At 40.8% G+C, this 19,496-nt stretch overlaps 1 protein-coding gene and 1 non-coding gene across 2 annotated transcripts in view; both read left to right on the forward strand.

The window, feature by feature from the left end:
• Syap1 (synapse associated protein 1) overlaps window positions 1-11,847 on the forward strand; it is a 34,054-nt gene extending 22,207 nt beyond the window's left edge. The window contains exons 6-9 of the mRNA XM_032889830.1: window positions 822-970; window positions 8,881-8,939; window positions 9,380-9,527; window positions 10,705-11,847. Coding sequence (XP_032745721.1) covers window positions 822-970; window positions 8,881-8,939; window positions 9,380-9,527; window positions 10,705-10,853 — 505 coding nt within the window. The 3' untranslated portion in view covers window positions 10,854-11,847. The remainder of the gene's footprint in view (window positions 1-821; window positions 971-8,880; window positions 8,940-9,379; window positions 9,528-10,704) is intronic.
• Window positions 11,848-19,392: 7,545 nt separating this feature from the next.
• Window positions 19,393-19,496, forward strand: LOC116889447. The gene has a single exon (XR_004386406.1). It is a non-coding gene; the product is annotated as a U6 spliceosomal RNA (small nuclear RNA).

Genomic DNA, 19,496 nt, shown 5'->3' on the forward strand with positions numbered 1-19,496 from the left:
TAAAAGCATATATACTACTTTAGAAAACATCAAAAGACTCATAGTGTCTGACTCTGCTTCCAGTCCCCTAGTTAGTCATACTGCACACAAGAATGCCTTATTTTCTTCTGCCAAGGATCATTTTTTATATATATATATATATATATATATATATATATATATATATATATATATATATATGGAGGCCACCAAGATAGCTGAGAAGGTAAAGGCACTTGCTTATGACATGTATGCATGCATGCATGCATGTACACATACAGTAAGTAAATGTAAATAAAATTTAAAAGGGGACTGGAAAGATGGCTCAGCAGTCAAGAGCACCAGCTGCTCTCCTAAAGGGCCTAAGTTCAATTCCTAGCAGCCACATAGTGGCTCACAGCAGTCTGCAATTCCACATCCAGGTGATCCAATGGCCTGTTTTGGCCTCCGTGGACCTTGTACACATTTGGTGCAAAGGTATGCATGCAGGCACATCATCCATACACATAGAGTAAAATAAGAAATAAACACAACAAGAAGTACTGAAATTTCATAAGTATTGTATAACTTTTGCTGCTGTGGAAAATATAGTATGGTTTATCCTATTACTTAGCTTTCACTAGTAAAGTAAATGATCATTTCCTTTGGCCCTCACAAGGTCTGGAAAACACTCAAGGAGTACAGCTTTAGCTTGGTAGTAAAATGCTGGCGTGCCTGGCATGCATGTGAAACCCTAAGTACCACCCCTGGAGAGAAATAAATAGATGGTCTATTCTAGTCTCCGCTCTGCTAACATGTGTAACCTTGGCCCTCTCGTTCTCACGTGTCACTGTCTGTCAAAGTGTGAAGGAGGAAGTATTCTGGAGAAACTACTTCTACCGGATCTCCCTGATTAAGCAGTCGGCCCAACTCACTGCACTGGCTGCCCAGCAGCAAGCTTCTGGAAAGGAAGAAAAAAGCAGCAGCAGAGATGATAATTTGCCTCTGACAGGTACATTCTGGGGAGAAGAGATCATTCTGGAAGAATAGAATTGATGTAAAAATATTCCTGACTTAGAGATGCTAATGAGCTTGTCATTTTGTGTGCATCGAAAATGTTGACATCTGTACAGAAAAATTATTTTCTTTTTAAAGGAAATTTTCTTTTTTGATGCCCTTTCTCACCCAGCTTACATATGTATTCCCCAAATATTCTTTTTCTTTTCTATTTCATTGTTAGCTCTTGGGATTTTTTTTGTTGCTGTTTGTTTTTTGTTGTTGGTTTTAGTAGTAGTAGTAGTAGTAGTAGTAGTAGTAGTAGTAGTAGTACTCATACTTTTGGATGGCAGTCATCTTTTTTAAGATTTAGTTAGTTAGTTATGTATGTGAGTACATTGTAGCTGTCTTCAGACACACCAGAAGAGGGCATCAGATCTCATTACAGATGGCTGTGAGCCACCATGTGGTTGCTGGGAATCAAACTCAGGACCTTCGGAAGAGCAGTCAGTGCTCTTAACCACTGAGCCATCTCTCCAGCCCAGAAATTGTCTTTTCCATGTCTCTTTTCTTGCCCTTTGGGCTGTTTAGTTTTGGGGTTCCCATGTAGTATAGACTGGCTTGGAGCTCCTGGTCCTCCTGCTTTCACATCGCAAGTGCTAGGGTTACAGGCATACACTACTATGGCCAGATGTTTCTCAGGCTTCTATTCATCATGATTTCCTTGGCAATTGTGGGTGTAGAGTCCAGTAGTTCCAATTATAAGTACCGAGCTCTGAGCTATGCTGTTAACATCTTCCACTTTCCTCCTGTGATATAAACCTGCTGCTAGGAAACAAGGGATAGACAGACAGACAGACAGACACACACACACACACACACACACTAATTAACAAGGGGTTAGAGCACTTCCAGAGGACCCAAGTTCAATTCCTAACACCCACATAAGTGGCTTACAGTTCCTTGTACTTCCACTTGCAGGGGATCTGACACCCACTTCTGAAGTTCATAGGTACTCAGACATAAATAATAAAGCTGGGCGTGGTGGCACACAACATCAGTCACATCACTCTGGAGGTGGAGACAGTCAGATCCGTGTGAGTTAGAAGCCAACTTGGTCTACATAGAGAATTCCAGGCCAGCCTGGGATGTATAGTAAGACCCAGTCTCAAAAACAAACAAATGAAAAAATAAAATAAGTATTAAAGTATATATTATATATTTATTTTGTGGCACTGAGACTGAGGCCTTACAAATACTAGGCAAGAACTCTACTGAGCTGTATCCCGAGCCCATCATATTTTTCATTTGTCATGAATGCCTGCTATGTATATTGATATTTTCTAATTACAACTAGAACCATCTGACAAGTGGGGCCATTTACTTTGTGAAATTTTAGGTAAGTATGTCATAAGATACAGAATGTCATAAGGTATTGATTGTACAGACTAAGAGCTCTGAGACTACACTCAAAGTCAAGATTATGGGTATCATGAATCCAGAACTTTCATTCTTTTTTTTATTGGATATTTTTTATTTACATTTAAAATGTTATCCCCTTTACTGGTTTCCCAGACATAACCCCCTCTCCCATCCCCCTCCCCTTCTTCTATAAGGATGTTCCCCTCCCCAACCACCTCCCCTTCCCAATGGACCCCATTGCCCTACATGGGCAGGGGGGGACATCCAGCCTTGGCAGGATAAAGGGCTTCTCCTTTCATTGGTGCCCAACAAGGCCATCCTCTACTACATATGCAGCTGGAGCCATGGGTCTGTCCATGTGTACTCTTTGGATAGTGGTTTAGTCCCTGGGAGCTCTGGTTGGTTGGCATTGTTGTTCTTATGAGGTTGCAAACCCCTTCATCTCCCTCAATCCTTTCTCTAACTTCTCCAACAGGCATCCTGTTCTCAGTTCTATGGTTTGCTGCTAGCATTCACCTCTGTATTTGGCATACTCTAACTGTGCCTCTCAAGAGACAGCAATATCCTGTTCCTGGCAACATGCACTTCTTAGCTTCATCAATCTAGTTTTGTTGGCTGTATGTGTGTGTGTGTATATATATATATATGCTGTATACCCATGTGGGGCAGGCTCTAAATGTCCATCCCTTCAGTCTCTGCTCCAAACTTTGCCTCCATATCTTCCCCATGAATATTTTTGTTCCCCCTTTTAAGAAGGAGTGAAGAAACCCCACTTTGGTCGTCCTTCTTCTTGAGCTTCATGTGGTCTGTGGATTGTATCTTGGGTAATTCGAGCTTTTGGGCATATCCACTTATCAGTGAGTGCATACCATGTGTGTTTTTCTCTGATTGGGTTGCCTCACTCAGGATGATATTTTCTAGTTCAATCCTTTTGCCTATAAATTTCATGAAGTCATTGTTTTTTACTCCATTGTGTAGATGTACTACATTTTCTGTACCCATTCCTCGATTGAAGGCCATCTGGGTTCTTTCCAGCTTCTGGCTATTATAAATAAGGCTGCTATGAACATAGTGGAGCATGTGACTTTGGTGAGTGTTGGAGCATCATTTAGGTATATGCCCAAGAGAGGTATAGCTGGGTCCTCAGGTAGTTCAATGTCTAGTTTTCTGAGGATCCTCCAGACTGAATTCCAGAGTGGTTGAACTAGCTTGCAATCCCACCAACAATGGAGGAGTGTTCCTCTTTCTCCACATCCACACCAGCATCTGTTGTCACCTGAATTTTTAATCTTAGCCATTCTGACTGGTGTGAGGTGGAATTTCAGGGTTGTTTTGATTTGCATTTCACTTATGACTAAGGATGTTGAACATTTCTTTTGGTGCTTCTCAGCTACTCCATATTCCTCAGCTGTGAATTCTTTGTTTAGCTCTGAACTTCATTTTTTACTAGGGTTATCTTTCTCCCTACAATCCAACTTCGTGAGTTCTTTGTATATTTTGGATATAAGCCCTCTATCTGTTGTAGGATTGGTAAAGATCTTTTCCCAATCTGTTGGTTGCCGGTTGCCGTTTTGTCCTATCAACAGTGTCCTTTGCCTTATAGAAGCTTTGCAGTTTTATGAGATCGCATTTGTCGATTCTTGATCTTAGAGCATAAGCCATTGGTGTTTTGTTCAGGAAATTTTCTCCAGTGCCCATGTGTTTGAGATTCTTCCCCACTTTTTCTTCTATTAGTTTGAGTGTATCTGGTTTGATGTGGAGGTCCTTGATCCATTCGGACTTGAGCCTTGTACAGGGCGTTAAGAATGGATCGATTTGCATTCTTCTACATGCTGAACTCCAGTTGAACCAGCACCACTTGTTGAATTTTATTGAGTATTTTTGCATCGATATTCATAAGGGAACGAAGTTCTCTTTCTTTGTTGGGTCTTTGTGTGGTTTAGGTATAAGGGTAATTGTGGCTTCATAGCAGGGAATTGGGTAGTGCTCCATCTGTTCCTATTTTGTATGAGGTCTTCTATAAAGGTCTGATAGATTGTTGGGTCTTTGTGTGGTTTAGGTATAAGGGTAATTGTGGCTTCATAGCAGGAATTGGGTAGTGCTCCATCTGTTCCTATTTTGTATGAGGTCTTCTATAAAGGTCTGATAGAATTGTGCACGAAATCCATTTGGTCCTAGGCTCTTTTTGGTTGGGAGACTTTTATGACTGCTTCTATTTCCTTAGGAGTTATGGGACTGTTTATATGGTTTTAATTGATACTGCTTTAACTTTGGTACCTGGTATTTGTCCAGAAACTTGTCCATTTCATTCAGATTTTCCAGTTTTGTTTAATATAGGCTTCTGTAGTAGGATCGGATGATTTATTTTTTAATTTCCTGAGATTCCTTTCATTTCTGATTTTCTTAATTTAGATACTCTCTGTGTGCCCTCAGGTTAGTCTGGCTAATGGTTTATCTATCTTGTTGATTTTCTCAAAGAACCAGCTCCTAGTTTTGATGATTCTTTGTATAGTCCTTTTTGTTTCTACTTGGTTGATTTCAGCTCTGAGTTTGATTATTTCCTGCCTTCCACTCCTCCTGGTTGTATTTGCTTCTTTTTGTTCTAGAACTTTTAGGTGTGCTGTGAAGCTGCTGACATATGCTCTTTCCTGTTTCTTTCTGCAGGCACTCAGCACTATGAGTTTTCCTCTTAGCACAGCTTTCATCATGTCCCATAAGTTTGGGTATGTTGTGCCTTCATTTACATTAAATTCTAAGTAGTCTTTAATTTCTTTATTTCTTCCTTAACCAAGTTATCATTGAGTACAGCATTGTTCAGCTTCCATGTGTATATAGGCTTTCTGTCATTTTTGTTGTTATTGAATATCAGCTTTAGCCTGTGGTGGTCTGATAGCACGCATGGGATTATTTCTATCTTTCTGTATCTGTTGAGGCCTGTTTTTTGACCAATTATATGGTCAATTTTGGAGAAAGTACCATGAGGAGCTGAGAAGAAGGTATATCCTTTTGCTTTAGGATAGAATGTTCTATAAATATCCGTTAAGTCCATTTGGCTCATGACTTCTCTTAATCTGTCTCGTCTCTGTTTAATTTCTGTTTCCATGATCTGTCCATTGATGAGAGTGGGGTGTTGAAATCTCCTACTATTATTGTGTGAGGTGCAATGTGTGTTTTGAGCTTTAGTAAGGTTTCTTTTTAATTATGTAGGTGCCCTTGTATTTGGGGCATAGATATTTAGGATTGAGAGTTCATCTTGGTGGATTTTTTCCTTTGATGAATATAAAGTGTCCTTCCTTATCTTTTTGATGACTTTTAGTTGGAAATTGATTTTATTTGATATTAGAATGGCTACTCCAGCTTGCTTCTTCTGACCATTTGCTTGGAAAGTTGTTTCCCAGCCTTTCACTCTGAGGTAGTGTCTGTCTTTGTCTCTGAGGTGTGTTTCCTGTAGGCAGCAGAATGCAGGGTCCTCGTTATGTATCCAGTTTGTTAATCTATGTCTTTTTATTAAATTGAGTCCATTGATGTTAAAGAGATATTAAGGAATAGTGATTGTTGTTTCCTGTTATTTTTCTTGTTATAGGTGGAATTATGTTTGTGTTCATTTGTTTTCGTTGCAAGGCAATTACTTTCTTGCTTTTTCTAGGGTATAGTTTCCCTCCTTGCATTGGAGTTTTCCTTCTATTATCCTTTGAAGGGCTGGATTTGTAGGAAGATTTTGTGTAAATTTGGTTTTGTCATGGAATATCTTGGTTTCTCCATCTATGTTAATTGAGAGTTGTACTGGATATGGTAACCTGGGCTGGCATTTGTGTTCTCTTAGTGTCTGTATGACATCTGTCCAGGATCTTCTGGCTTTCATAGTCTCTGGGGAGAAGTCTGGTGTGATTCTGATAGGTCTGCCTTTATATGTTACTTGTCCTTTTTCCCTTACTGCTTTTAATATTTTTTCTTTGTTTTGTGCATTTGGTGTTTTGACTATTATGTGACAGAAGGAGTTTCTTTTCTGGTCCAATCTATTTGGAATTCTGTAGGCTTCTTGTATGTTTATGGGTATCTCTTTCTTTAGGTTAGGGAAATTTTCTTCTATGATTTTGTAGAAGATATTTATTGGTCCTTTGAGCTGGGAGTCTTCACTCTCTTCTATACCTATTATCCTTAGGTTTGATCTCATTGTGTCCTGGATTTCCTGTATGTTTTGGACCAGTAGCTTTTTCCACTTTACATTATCTTTGACAGTTGTGTCGATGATTTCTATGGAACCTTCTGCTCCTGAGATTCTCTCTCCTATCTCTTGTATTCTGTTGGTGATGCTTGCGTCTATGACTCCTTTTCTCTTCCCTATGTTTTCTATCTCCAGGTTTGTCTCCCTTTGTGATTTCTTTATTGTTTCTATTTCCATTTTTAAATCCTGGATGGGTTTTTTTTTTTTTTTTTTGGTTTTTTTTTTTGAGCTGGGGACCGAACCAGGGCCTTATGCTTCCTAGGTAAGCGCCTACCAATGAGCTAAGTCCCCAGCCCCTATTTTTGTCTTTCTTAGTAACCATTTTTTTTTCTTTTCTTTTTTTTCGGAGCTGGGGACCAAACCCAGGGCCTTGTGCTTGCTAGGCAAGCGCTCTACCACTGAGCTAAATCCCCATCCCCTATTTTTGTCCTTCTTAATGTCCTCTATCATCATAATAGGACGTGATTTTGAATCCAAATCTTGCTTTTCTGGTGTGTTTGGATATCCAGTGTTTGCTGTGGTGGGAGAATTGGGCTCTGGTGATGCCAAGTAGTCTTGGTTTCTGTTGCGTAGGTTCCTGTACTTGCCTCTCACCATCAGGTTGGCTCTGGTGTTAGCTTGTCTTGCTGTCACTGACAGTGGCTTGACTCTCCTGTAGGTCTGTGGGTCAGCACTCCTGTAGATCTGTTTTCTCTCAGCTGGATCTGGGAACAGAGAGCTGCTCCTGGGTTTGTGTGACCTGAAGCCTCCAGGCAGGTTGCTTGGTGCAGAAGAGTTGGTTACCTCTGCTCTCAGGTGTGTCGGCGCTGCTGGCGACTGGCTTTCAGCTCTCAGTGCAGGCAGAAACTGGAAAGGTCCTGCCCCTGACTGTTCCTAGGTCCCTGTGCCCAGAGGGCACAGATGGCACTAGGGTGTTTCCTCTTGTGTCAGGAATGTGGGTAGAGAATAGTCTCCTCTGAGTTCTCAGGATTGTCTGCACTTCTGAGTGTCTAGCTCTCTCCCTAAGAGGATTTGGGTGCAGGGACCTGTGGGACTGGTTCAGTTCAGTTCCTGGCGCGGGCAGAGACCAGCATGTTCCTGCTGCTGACTGCTCCTATATTCCTGTATCCAGAGAGCCCTATGCAGGTTCTTCTTTGGCCAGGACTATGAGCAGAAGTTCCCTGAGGTCTCAGGATTGTCCACACTTCTGGGAGTTCAGCTCTCTTGCCCCCCAGAACTGTCATTCTTTATCATATCATTCAATTGTGGTTGGTTTTTGGTTTTAGAGGGTAGCTTTTTGAGACAGGGCCTCATTGTGAAGCCCCAGCTAGTCTTGAACTCCTAAGTCATCCTCCTAGCTCTGCCCCTTGAAATGCTAGGATTAAAGGAGTGGGCTACCATTCCTTGCTTTCTCGAATTAATGATATTGGGAAATGCTGGGCTGGGAGTATAACTCAGTGATAGAGCACTTACCTAGCATATGTGCAGATAATAATGTATTCATTTCTACACACTGCCACAACAGAAAGGAAAAGCTTTTTTCCAATGACTGGCTGTTTAACAAAATGGACTTAAAGTAGTCAGTAAAGTCTGTTTACATATGGATAATATAATAAGGAACAGTTAAGAGTGAATGTAGCTCTTTCAGAGGACCCAAGGTCAGTCCCCAAAACACACATTAGGCAACTCACAACTGCTTATAACTCCAGCACCAGAGGATTCAACACCCTCTTTTGTTCTCTGAGGACACCACATAAAGGTACACATACACACAAACAATTCAATTTTTATAAGCTAACCAGCAGAATGTTGACACGGGGCACTGTGTTTTCCTTTGTGCTTTCTAACCAAGTTGATAACAGGGAAGCTCAATAAATAGCTTTATTCTTGGTACCCTAAAAGGAGGAACAGAATCAATTTTGCTAACCCTGAAGTCCAAAGATGATGGAAAACCCATATAAGGAATGTTGCAGGGATGTGGTTCCTGACAGTCATGGTGGTGCACACATTTAATCCTAGCGCTCAGGAGACATATGGATCTCTGAGTTCCAGGGTACTCAAGGTATATGATCAGATCCTGTATCTAAACAGACAAAATACATTTTAAAAAAGACATTCACCAAAATAGGAGGTTGATATGGTTGTGCCTGGCTATGCTTGTCATATCTTCAGGAGAGCTAAAAGTATAACATAAAAGATCATTTCTGATTTAATATATCTATGGATATTTTAGCTGTTCTTATAATATGTATTTAGAAGTAAGTCAAGCAATTACTGTGTCTTTTATTCTCACTTCATAGAGGCAGTACGGCCCAAAACACCACCTGTCGTAATCAAATCTCAGCTTAAAAATCAAGAGGTAATACAGTTTTACATTATACCTGGTAGATTATGTCTGAAAATGAAGTCACTGGGTTAACTATCTCTGATAACATTTAAAACTGCTTAAGGGTGTTGGTCTTTTATCTGCAAGATAGGGAGTCCAGTACTTGATTGAATAATAGCTGAGAGCTGAGGTGATTTCTTAGCATAAATAATTCTAGATGTGCTCATCAGAAATCAGAGAATGGTTTGAGGGATCTAAACAGTGGGGGAGAATAATAGCCTCAGGTGGTAACTCCCTCTGTTACCAAGCAACTGCCAGTTAGAAGGTTGAAGAGCAGTGAGCATTGTCTTACAGCTAGCAGAGAAGAATAAAAAATGAGAATGTGTTAAATTGAGAGACAACTATTACCCATAATTCTAGTACGCAGGTGTCACTTTAGAAGTCACTCCAAGAGCTATTTGGTTCCATTTCAGGACGAAGAGGAAATCTCTACTAGCCCAGGAGTTTCTGAGTTTGTCAGTGATGCCTTTGATGCCTGTAACTTAAATCAGGAGGATTTAAGAAAAGAAATGGAACAGCTTGTACTTGATAAGAAGCAAGAGGAAGCAACTGCATTAGAAGGTAACAACACACACACACACACACACACACACACACACACACACACACACAAAATGCAGAGGTTGACTTTGTTCTTTTTCCTTCAATCCCGAAGTTGGTTGAATAAAAATCTCATTTTAAAACCAGTGGAGCTAGAGACAAAGAGATCAGAAATTTGAGGCCAGTCTTGGCCACACAAAACCCTGTCTCAGAAAAGTAATAAAGCCAGTCAACAAACTATGTATGGTACTGTACACTCCTCTAAGGCAGAAAAACTGACATGAATTTGAAGCCATCCCGAGTTACATAGTGAGTTCCAGGCCAGCCAGAACTGTGTAGCAATATCCTGTCTTCAAAATAAACAAAAACCTAAAATGAATTTTAGCCTTAGGCTTTTTTTTTTTTTTTTTTTTTTTTTTTGTGGTTCTTTTTTTCGGAGCTGGGGACCTGAACCTAGGGCCTTGTGTTGCTAGGCAAGCGCTCTACCACTAATTAGCTTTACTTTTTAAAACAGTGGTAGGGATTGAACCCATGGCTTTTCAGGTTTGTTACAGCTCACTCACATCCCCAGTCCTCGTTGTGGTGGAGCCCAGATTTGTTTCAGTCTCACTGTGTAGTCTGCTGGCCTTGATCTGCTGGGTGCTGAGGTTACAGGTATCCCAGCATGCTGCCTAACCTTCCTTTTTTAATAGCTATGTTTTGTTTTCTCACTCTTCTTTTTCTAACACTCTACAGTTTCTACCTTATGTTCCAGTGTGTACTGGGTTTAAGTGGTAGGTTCTCTATCCAGCATGTGATAAAGCCCCTGGGTACTGTGGATACAACTGTAGTAAAATGTGGTGGTGGAAGCAGAGGATCAGAAGGTCAGGGTTACCTGCTAATAGTGAGTTGGAGTCCAGCCTGGGATATGGGAGACCCTGTCTCAAAGACAAGGGCTGGAGAGATGGCTGAGCACATAACTGTACTCATTGTCTAGCTTGATGACCTGGATTGGATTCCTAGGACCCACATGGTAGGAAGAAAAGACCAAATCCTAGAAATTATCTCTGACCTTGACTAGCTATATTTGAGGCCCTGAGGCCCTGGGTGTTCCATTCCTGGTACTACAAAAATGGCTAGGCCTTTTGTTAGGTATTACGAATTTAGTGAATTATACTTCATTGAGCACCTTCTTTGTCTCTCCCTTTGTTTGCTATAGAAGATTCTACTGACTGGGAAAAGGAGCTACAACAGGAGCTGCAGGAATATGAAGTGGTAGCAGAGTCTGAGAAGCGAGATGAAAACTGGGATAAAGAAATTGAAAAGATGCTTCAGGAGAGTGAATTGTCTCCCCAAGCCAGTTCTTAACGTTGTGCTGACATCAAATTCTGATGATTGCTGAGTCAGAAGGCACAAAAGTGTGTAACTTTATGCAATATGAAATTATTCTTTTTCTAGCTAAAACTTGCCTCTTAAATGAACAGCTATTGTAATAATCAAAAACAATAGGATATTGTATGTAACATTTCATATAAATAAAATTCGCATTCTTATAGGCGGCAGAGCTATCTATGCCACAGAAACACAGGTAAAATACTAGAGTTTGTTTTCTACAAAGTTGACAACATAATTTATTCTTTAGTTATGGTTTTCTTTATATGTCTCTTTGTTGATACATGATGAAAGTACTTAAGAACTTACTATCAGAGTGACCAAATTATACCAAAGAACGCAAAAGAGAGCACTTTCAAAATATTTTCTTGCCAGATATTTTTTAAAATTCTGTCTGAAAGAGAAAAGCTGAGATACTTATGTTCACTTGGAATGACATAAATATCACCCAATTTGACATTCCAAAACACTCTGTGCAGGGCTAGGGATGTGGTAGACACTTGTTGTTCACAATGCCCCGGGTTCCATCTCCAATATCTCAGCTAAAAATGAAAGCTAGATTTGTTTAAAGAAAGTTTTACTTTTCCCTAGAGACTTCTCATTTTGCTTTGTTCAGTATACCACAAATTCAACATTGTGCTTTTTGCAGGAACTGAGGCCTTCAGTCCTTTTTGTATTAGTAACTGTCAAGAAGCCTGTTTACCTTAAGGTTTATTCTCCTGGTAATAGTCACTATGTATAAATGTCTTAAGTAAATAATTAGCCTTTATAGAATGATTTTCCTTGATGTAGAACTTACTAATACTTACTGTATTCTGCTATGCCATCAGGCATCTGTTCATAGAATATGATCATTTTAAAAAGAGCAAGGTGATTTAATGTTAGAAAACTAACTACCATTCACCTTTCATATTTTCACAGCACCTTTATTTCATAAAGGGAAATAAAATCAAGACATTTCTTTATAAGAGAATTGTACATATTATATTCTTGTACTCATGAAAAACTAGTTTCTGGGTCCTCTGGATAGGGGGTCAGTGAGAGAACTGGGCATGGATGTAAACAGTACTTTCCTGTTCATTGTTTGGGATATGCACTGGTAAAGTGAACCAGACTACCTCACTTCATGTCACTTCATTTTAGCACTGAATATGAGTATTCTCTGAGACCATTAACCCAATAGAAAGGATTCCACTTCACATCAGAAACCACCCTACTAAAGTAAAACATGCTCGTTTGGGTTTGGTTTGGAGACGGTCTCCTATAGTCCTCAAACTTAATCCTCGTGCCTCTGCTTCTGCCTTGAGTGATATTTTTTTAATTTGGTAAATAAAAATGAATATATTAAAATAATTTTAAGCAGGTAAGAATTCTAAATATAACCAGGCATAATGAATGCCTGGTTCTTTTTTCTTTTTCCTTTTTTTTTTTTTCCGGAGCTGAGGACCGAACAGAGCCTTGCGCTTGCTAGGGCAAGCGCTCTACCACTGAGCTAAATCCCCAACCCCGAATGCCTGGTTCTTAATACATGAGACACATCGTGCACCAACATGCACGCACACACATACACACACATACATACACAAATACACACACATTTTGAGACAGGGTCTCACTATGTAACTCTGGCTGTCTTGGAACTCACTATGGAGATCAGACTGGTTTTGAACTCAAAGAGATCACCTTGTAAAGGCCTCTTGGGTGCTGGGAGTAAAGGTGCATCACCATGCCCAGCTTAATTTTGGGCTTTTAAAGACAGGCTCTCACTATGTAGCTTTAGCTGGCCTTGAGGTCAATATGTAGAACAGCCTATCATCAAACCGAAGAAATCAACTTGTCTTTGCCTCCCAAGTGTTGGGAGGAAAAGTACACCACTATACCCAGCTTTCACTAAAATTTCTTTTCATAAATATGTACTCGTTATGAGTACAATTTAGCTATCTTCAGGCACACCCGAAGAGGGTATCAGAACTCATTACAGATGATTGTGAGCCACCATGTGGTTGTTGGGAATTGAACTCAGGACCTCTGGAAGAGCAGTCCACTGAGCCATCTCTCCAGCCCCCTACACTAAAATTCTTACTGATGAATAAACACAAAAAAAGCAAAGGTTTCAGAAAGGAAAGAAAAATGAGCCTGGGTATTTATTTCCATGCACCTACTTGAATGCAGTGCCTGAGGAAGCTGGAAGGTGTTGGATCACCTAGATCTGGAGTTACAGACATTGTGAATTGCTCTGTGGATGATTTTAATGGAATCTGGATCCTCTTTGGAAGAGCAGTGAGTGCTCTTTAACCACTGAGCCATCATTTCAGCCCCATATTCTCCCCTTCACTCCCATGGCATGGTTGTACTTGCCTGTAATCTCAGTATTTGAAAGGTAGAAGTAATAAAATCAGGTTCAGGATAACCATAACTTAATAGTGATTCAAGGCCAACCTGGGCTATGTGAAATCCTAACTCAAGAAATTGAAAACAGAAACAAATGGAAATTCTCTTTTGAAGTAGAAAATCTGTAAGGCTGAAGTCACTTGCTCCACATAGTGACTTCCAGGCCAGCCTGGACAATGTAGTGAGACTTAAATGTAAGGGTGCTGGTGAGGTGGCTGAGCAGTTAAGAGCACTGGCTCTCAACTCTTAAGAGAGGTCCTGAATTCAATTCCCAGCAACCACATGGTGGCTCACAACCACCTGTAATGAGATCTGATGCCCTCTTCTAGCATGCAGGTGTATATGCAGATAGAGCATTCATATACATAAATAAAAAGTAATAAATGTAGGCGAGGCGTGGTGGTGCACACATTTAATCCCAGCACTTGGGAAGCAGAAGGCAGGTGGATTTCTAAGTTCCAAGGCCAGCCTGGTCTACACAGCAAGTAGGACTCTATAGACAGAGCATGTCTCAGAAAACAGAGCACCCAGTGAATCTACACGCAGGTGGTCATGCTTGGTGGCTGCACAATAGAAGCCACCTGGGCAGTCAGGCATTATTAGCTTGCAGGGCCCTCTGGGAGAAGTACGAAATAAACTAGCCCCATGTGTAGCCATACATTGTCAAAAACTCCATAAATCATTCTTATGGGCAACCTGGATAGAACATGGGCTGGAAAAAAGAGACTTAAGTAGTAATTCAAGAGGCACCCTTGAACCAGGATACCAGTGTCTCCTATAGCAATCAAATGAATTGGTTGAGTCATATGGTTCCTAAGATCCATTCAACACATAAAAGGGCCTATTTTAAAAGGCCTCTGCAGACTAAGGATTTCAGCCAATAATATGGCGCTTGCCTAGCATGTATAATGTACGGAGTTCAATCCCCAGAGCCACCAAAACATTTCATACAGTAGATGGCACACCTATTTTCTTTTTTGTTTTAGAATATTTTCTCGTTTGATAATTTCATATATGTATGCAATGTTTCTTCAAGTCCATCCCCAGCCCTCTCCTCCCACCCATACTTGGTTCCATTTTTAAAGGAGTTTGTTGGAGCTGAAGACATGGTTCAGTGGGAAAGCAATGGCAAGAGCCAGGCAGTAGGGCCGCACACCTTTAATCCCAGCACTCCAGAGGCAGAGTCAGGTGAATCTCCCTGAGTTCAAGGCCAGCCTGATCTACAGAGCAAGTTCCAGGGCAGCCAAAGCTACACAGAGAACCACCCCCCCCCCATCTTGAAAAAAAAAAAAAAAGCAGTTAAGAACCCAGTTCAGATCCCAGAAACCATGTTTAAAGTGGGGAGGGGGCTGGAGAGATGACTCAGCCATTAAAGGCAAGGCTCATAATCCAGTGGGGTGCGGGGGTGGGGCTGGACAGAAGGCTCAGCAGTTGAGAACATTTGCTGCTCTTCCAGACAATGCTAGCACCCAAGTTGGGCAGCTCACAACCACCTAGAAGTCTAGTTCCAGGCAATCCAACACCGTCTTCTGGCTTCTGTCATCCACACAGAAATGCTAGCAAGACATACATATAATTTCATTTTTTAAAGAAGAGGTTGATTTTTGCAACACCGTTATTAGGAAACCATACCCAGGGCCTTGTACATGCCAGGCAAGCTCTCTACTCCAAAACAAAAAGGTAAGTGTATGCATTTATCTCCACTTACAGACCCCCAGTATATGGCAGTAAAGGGAGAAGAGAAGATGTAGGTTGGAGGATGGGTCACCAACCAAAAAGAAAAAAGAAAAAAAGAAAGAGTGAGTGAAAAAAAATCTGGAGCCAGCTACAGCAGGCAAGATTTTTTGTTCTGAAGCCTAAAAAGGCTCAGGAATTCTGGAGGCACACTGCTTCTGTCCCTATACTTTTATAGCTACGTGATGTTGGAATAGCCACTTACTGACTCCACTGAAATCCAAAGAGGAAAGCCAAGGGTGAAACAGAGAAGCTAAGAGGTGAAATGGCTCCAGGGGGCTGAGAATTCCAGGGAAGACAATGTTACAGCTCTGTTTTAAAAGCTTTGTGTGATTTGACTTCTACAACTACATGTATCATTGATTTTTTTAGTTGTTTTTTTCCCTTTTAGACAGGATTTAACTCTTTAGCCCAGGCTAGCCTAAAAGGCAATTTTGTGTATTTTGCTTGTGAGTATACCGGCACCACATATGTGTCTTGTATCCAAGAAAGCCAGAAATGGGCATTGAGTTCTCTGGAACTAGAGTTACAGATGGTTCTGAGCTACCGTGTGGGTGTTGGGAACCAAACCTCACTCCTCTAAAAGTGTAAGTATTCTTAACTACTGAGCCATCTCTACTTTTGACAAAGGTAGGAGAAAAAAAAACAGGTCTAAGTGAGATAGCAAATGTTTATAAATAACCTAGCACTCGGGTAGTGTGTAATTTGAATAAAAATGGCCCACATAGGCTCATAGGGAGTGGCATTAGGAGACAGGGCCTTACTAGAGGAGGTGTGCCACTAGGGGTGAGCTTTGAGGTTTAACAAATGCTTAATCCAGGCCCAGTGTCACTCTTCATGCTGCCTGCAGATCCAGATGTAGAACTCTCATCCACTTCTCCAGCACTATGTCTGTCTACATACTACCATACTTCCCACCCGAATAATAATGGACTATAAACCTCTGAGTCGTAAGCCAGCCCCAAGTAAATTGTTTTCCTTTATAAGAGGTGCCATGGTCAGGGTGCCTCTTTAGAGCAATAGAAACCCTAACTAAGGTTGCTTAGGTAGAAGGAAAACCAGTTCCAAGGAAACCTGCCTTACACAGTGAGACACTGTTTTAAAAAGTTGGGGGACAGGGAGCTAGAGATGTAGCTCAGTTGGTAGAGTACTTGCCTAGCAAGTATGAAGTCTAGGTTTGACACCCAGCATCACATAAGCAGGGTGTGGTAGCATATACCTGTAATCCCAGCAGGAAGATCAGAAGTTCAAGGTAACTTTTTAAGACATAGCAAATTCTATTCCAATCTGGGCTACAGGAAAGCCTGTTCAAATACATTTATTCAAAGTAAAGATACTCCAGCACTCAGAAGACATAAGCAGGCAGATCTCTGTGAGTTCCAGGACAGCACAGTGTACATAGTGAGTTAAAGGACAACCAGAGCTCCAAAAAAAAAAAAAAAAGAGAAAAAAGAAAAAATTTAAAAAAAACCTATCCATTAAACAAATAAAAGAAGATCATGTCTGGGAGATAGCGTTCAGTTACAAACATGAGGACCTGGACTTAATCCCCAGAACCCACATAAAAAAAAAAAACTGAGCATGAACAAGGTATGGTGAAGCACACCTTGCACACCTTTAATCCTAGCACACACAAGACAGAGGCAGGTGGATCTCTGAGTTTGAGATCAACCCAGACTACTTAGTTCCATACTAACCAGGGCTACATAATAAGGCCTAGTCTCAAAAAAGCAGTTCCTGCCCCAACAATAAAAAAAAAGGGTTGGGGATTTAGCTCAGTGGTAGAGCGCTTGCCTAGGAAGCGCAAGGCCCTGTGTTCGGTCCCCAGCTCCGAGAAAAAAAAAAAAAAGTAAAAAAACAAAAAAACCTAAAAGACCTGGGCATGATGGCATACTGTTTAACGTTACTGCTGTGGGAATGGAGACAGGAGGATCCTTGGGGCTCACTGGCCAGCAGCCTAGTCTCCTTGCCAGCTCCAAGTATGTGAGAGAACCCATCTCAGATAACAAAGTGAATGAATGTTGCCTGGGGAATGACACCTGAGGTTGAATTCCAGACTCAACATAAATGTGCACGTCCCTCTCCCTACACACACACACACACACACACACACACACACACAAACTATCGTAATTGGGAAAGTAAAACTATTCAACGTCTCCAAACAGCAGGAAGGCAGTATAGATGGAAAAGTGAAATGTACAATTTTAAGTAATGGTTTCTACACCTACCACAGTCAAAATATTAAGTGTAAAAATAGCAAAAGTTACTAAGTGGCCCAATCGAATGTCTCAGAAGATAAAGGCACTTGCCACCGAGCCTGTCAACCTGAGTTCAACTATCAGGACTCACATGGGAGAAGAAGAGGACCTCTGCCCTCCACAAGCACATGATAACTCAATACAAACAGGATGAACGCAACTTTTTAAAAAAAAGTTAACTCAGTATGTGAAATGACAAGAATATTTGATATTCTGCTGGTGATAAGAAAAATCAGGGGATTTCTCTTTGGGAAAAGTCAATACTGAAACTTTAAATGTTAATTTTATTTATATAAGTAGCTGTCTTCAGACACACCAGAAGGGGACATCAAATTCCAGTAGAGATGGCTGTGAGCCACCATGTAGTTGCTGGGACTTGAACTCAGGACCTTTAGAAGAGCAGCCAGTGCTCCTAACCGCTGAGTCATCTCTCTAGCCCAATACTGGAACTATTTAAATGGAAAGTTGAATATGTACCTCTCTTGGACCAACAATTCCTCTTTTGGGGACTATAAAACTATAAATAAATATAATAACTATAATAATAATAACTATTTATATAAATAAGAATATTTATATAACTAAATATAATAAACTATAATCACCTAAGCGAATAACTATGTAGTAAAGTTAAAGACAAATCTATTCTGTGGCAGGTATACTGGATGGCACGTGTAACCATGTTCACAGTGGTGATGTTCTAATGACCTCAGTCTGCATCCAAACCCAAAGTCTATCACCAGTAGAATAGAGTCATAATTACACTATGATTTTACCATGGAATGCCAAAAGCAAACAGCTGCACACAGTGATGGGAACAAGCTCAAGTCTCATAAGCATAATCTAGGCAGAACCAGGCATGGTGGAGCATGCCTGTAATCCTATGGCTCAGTAGGCAGCGGTAGGCTGAGGTAGGAGGATTGCCTCAAATTGGAAGCCACCCTGGAGTATATAATTCCTGGTCAACTTTCAACTTGAACTACAAAAGATCATCTCAACATACACACACTATATTGTTTGATTTGTTTTTTTAAGATATAATCGCATATAGCCCATTCTGACCTCAAAAATTCTATATAGCCCAGGCTGTGTTTGAACTTATAATCCTCCTGCCTATGCCTCTAAGTGCTAGGATTACAGGCATGTAACACCAAAGTGCTATTTTGAAAAGTAAAAAATAAAATCCATGGTACCAGGAATTGTGGTACATTTCTGTTGAAAGACCCAGAGTTGGGGTCAATCTGGGGCCAGTGGGAAAATTCCCATCACAAACCTCCAAGCACAAGGACCCCTCCCTTCCTGGAAGAAAAAAGCTGTTTTAGTTCCTGGAACAGCTACAAGCCAAACTGTCACACAAAGCTACCTGTGGCTTCTAACCAACACCCCACACACACTTTGGAAAGTCTTGAATGGTACACTGAGTCGATCTGAAAGTTGTTTCGCTCCACCAAATGTGTATTGTACCCTGCCTAGTTACCATTGTGCAAATTCTGCCCCAATTGTTTGCAAGGTATATAACTCTCTATTAAAAGTCTGCTCAGGGGTTGGGGATTTAGCTCAGTGGTAGAGCGCTTGCCTAGGAAGCACAAGGCCCTGGGTTCAGTCCCCAGCTCGAAAAAAAAAAAAAGAAAAAAAAAAGTCTGCTCAGGGTCATCTCCTTGAAGTGGGATGACCCCAACATGTCGAAATTAAACTCCTCTTGCTTTTGCATCAATCACTTCCTCCGTGAGTCTCATTCAAGAGATCCTGGAAGAGGTTCAATTCGGACCTTACACTGTGAGTTCAAGACCAACCTGCTCTACATAGTGAGTTGCAAGACATGATGAGGCTTTGTCTCAAAAACACACACACCAAAAATGTTAAGTAGGGCCTAAAAAGACAGAATGACATCACATACACAAACTTCAAATGCAGGCAAAACCAAGCTGTGTGGTTAGTTTAAAATGGACATAGCTACTATAAAAAGGCTTTCACTATGTATACACTGCCAGAAGTACACACCTGCAGTCCCAGAAACTTGGAGGGCATAGACTAGAGGATCACAAATTCAAAGACAGACTAAGCTACATAGGGAGTTCAAAAACCAGCCAGGACAACTTAGCCAGACTATCTAAAAACAAAATTTAAGAGTGCTTGTTTAGCAGCACATACACTAAAGATTGGAACAAGGCAGAGAACATGAGCATGGTCCCTGTCCAATAACACCACAGTTCATGAAGCAGTCCATATTCTT

Source organism: Rattus rattus, chromosome X, assembly GCF_011064425.1.
Source record: "Rattus rattus isolate New Zealand chromosome X, Rrattus_CSIRO_v1, whole genome shotgun sequence".
In the NCBI taxonomy this organism is placed as follows: domain Eukaryota; kingdom Metazoa; phylum Chordata; class Mammalia; order Rodentia; family Muridae; genus Rattus; species Rattus rattus.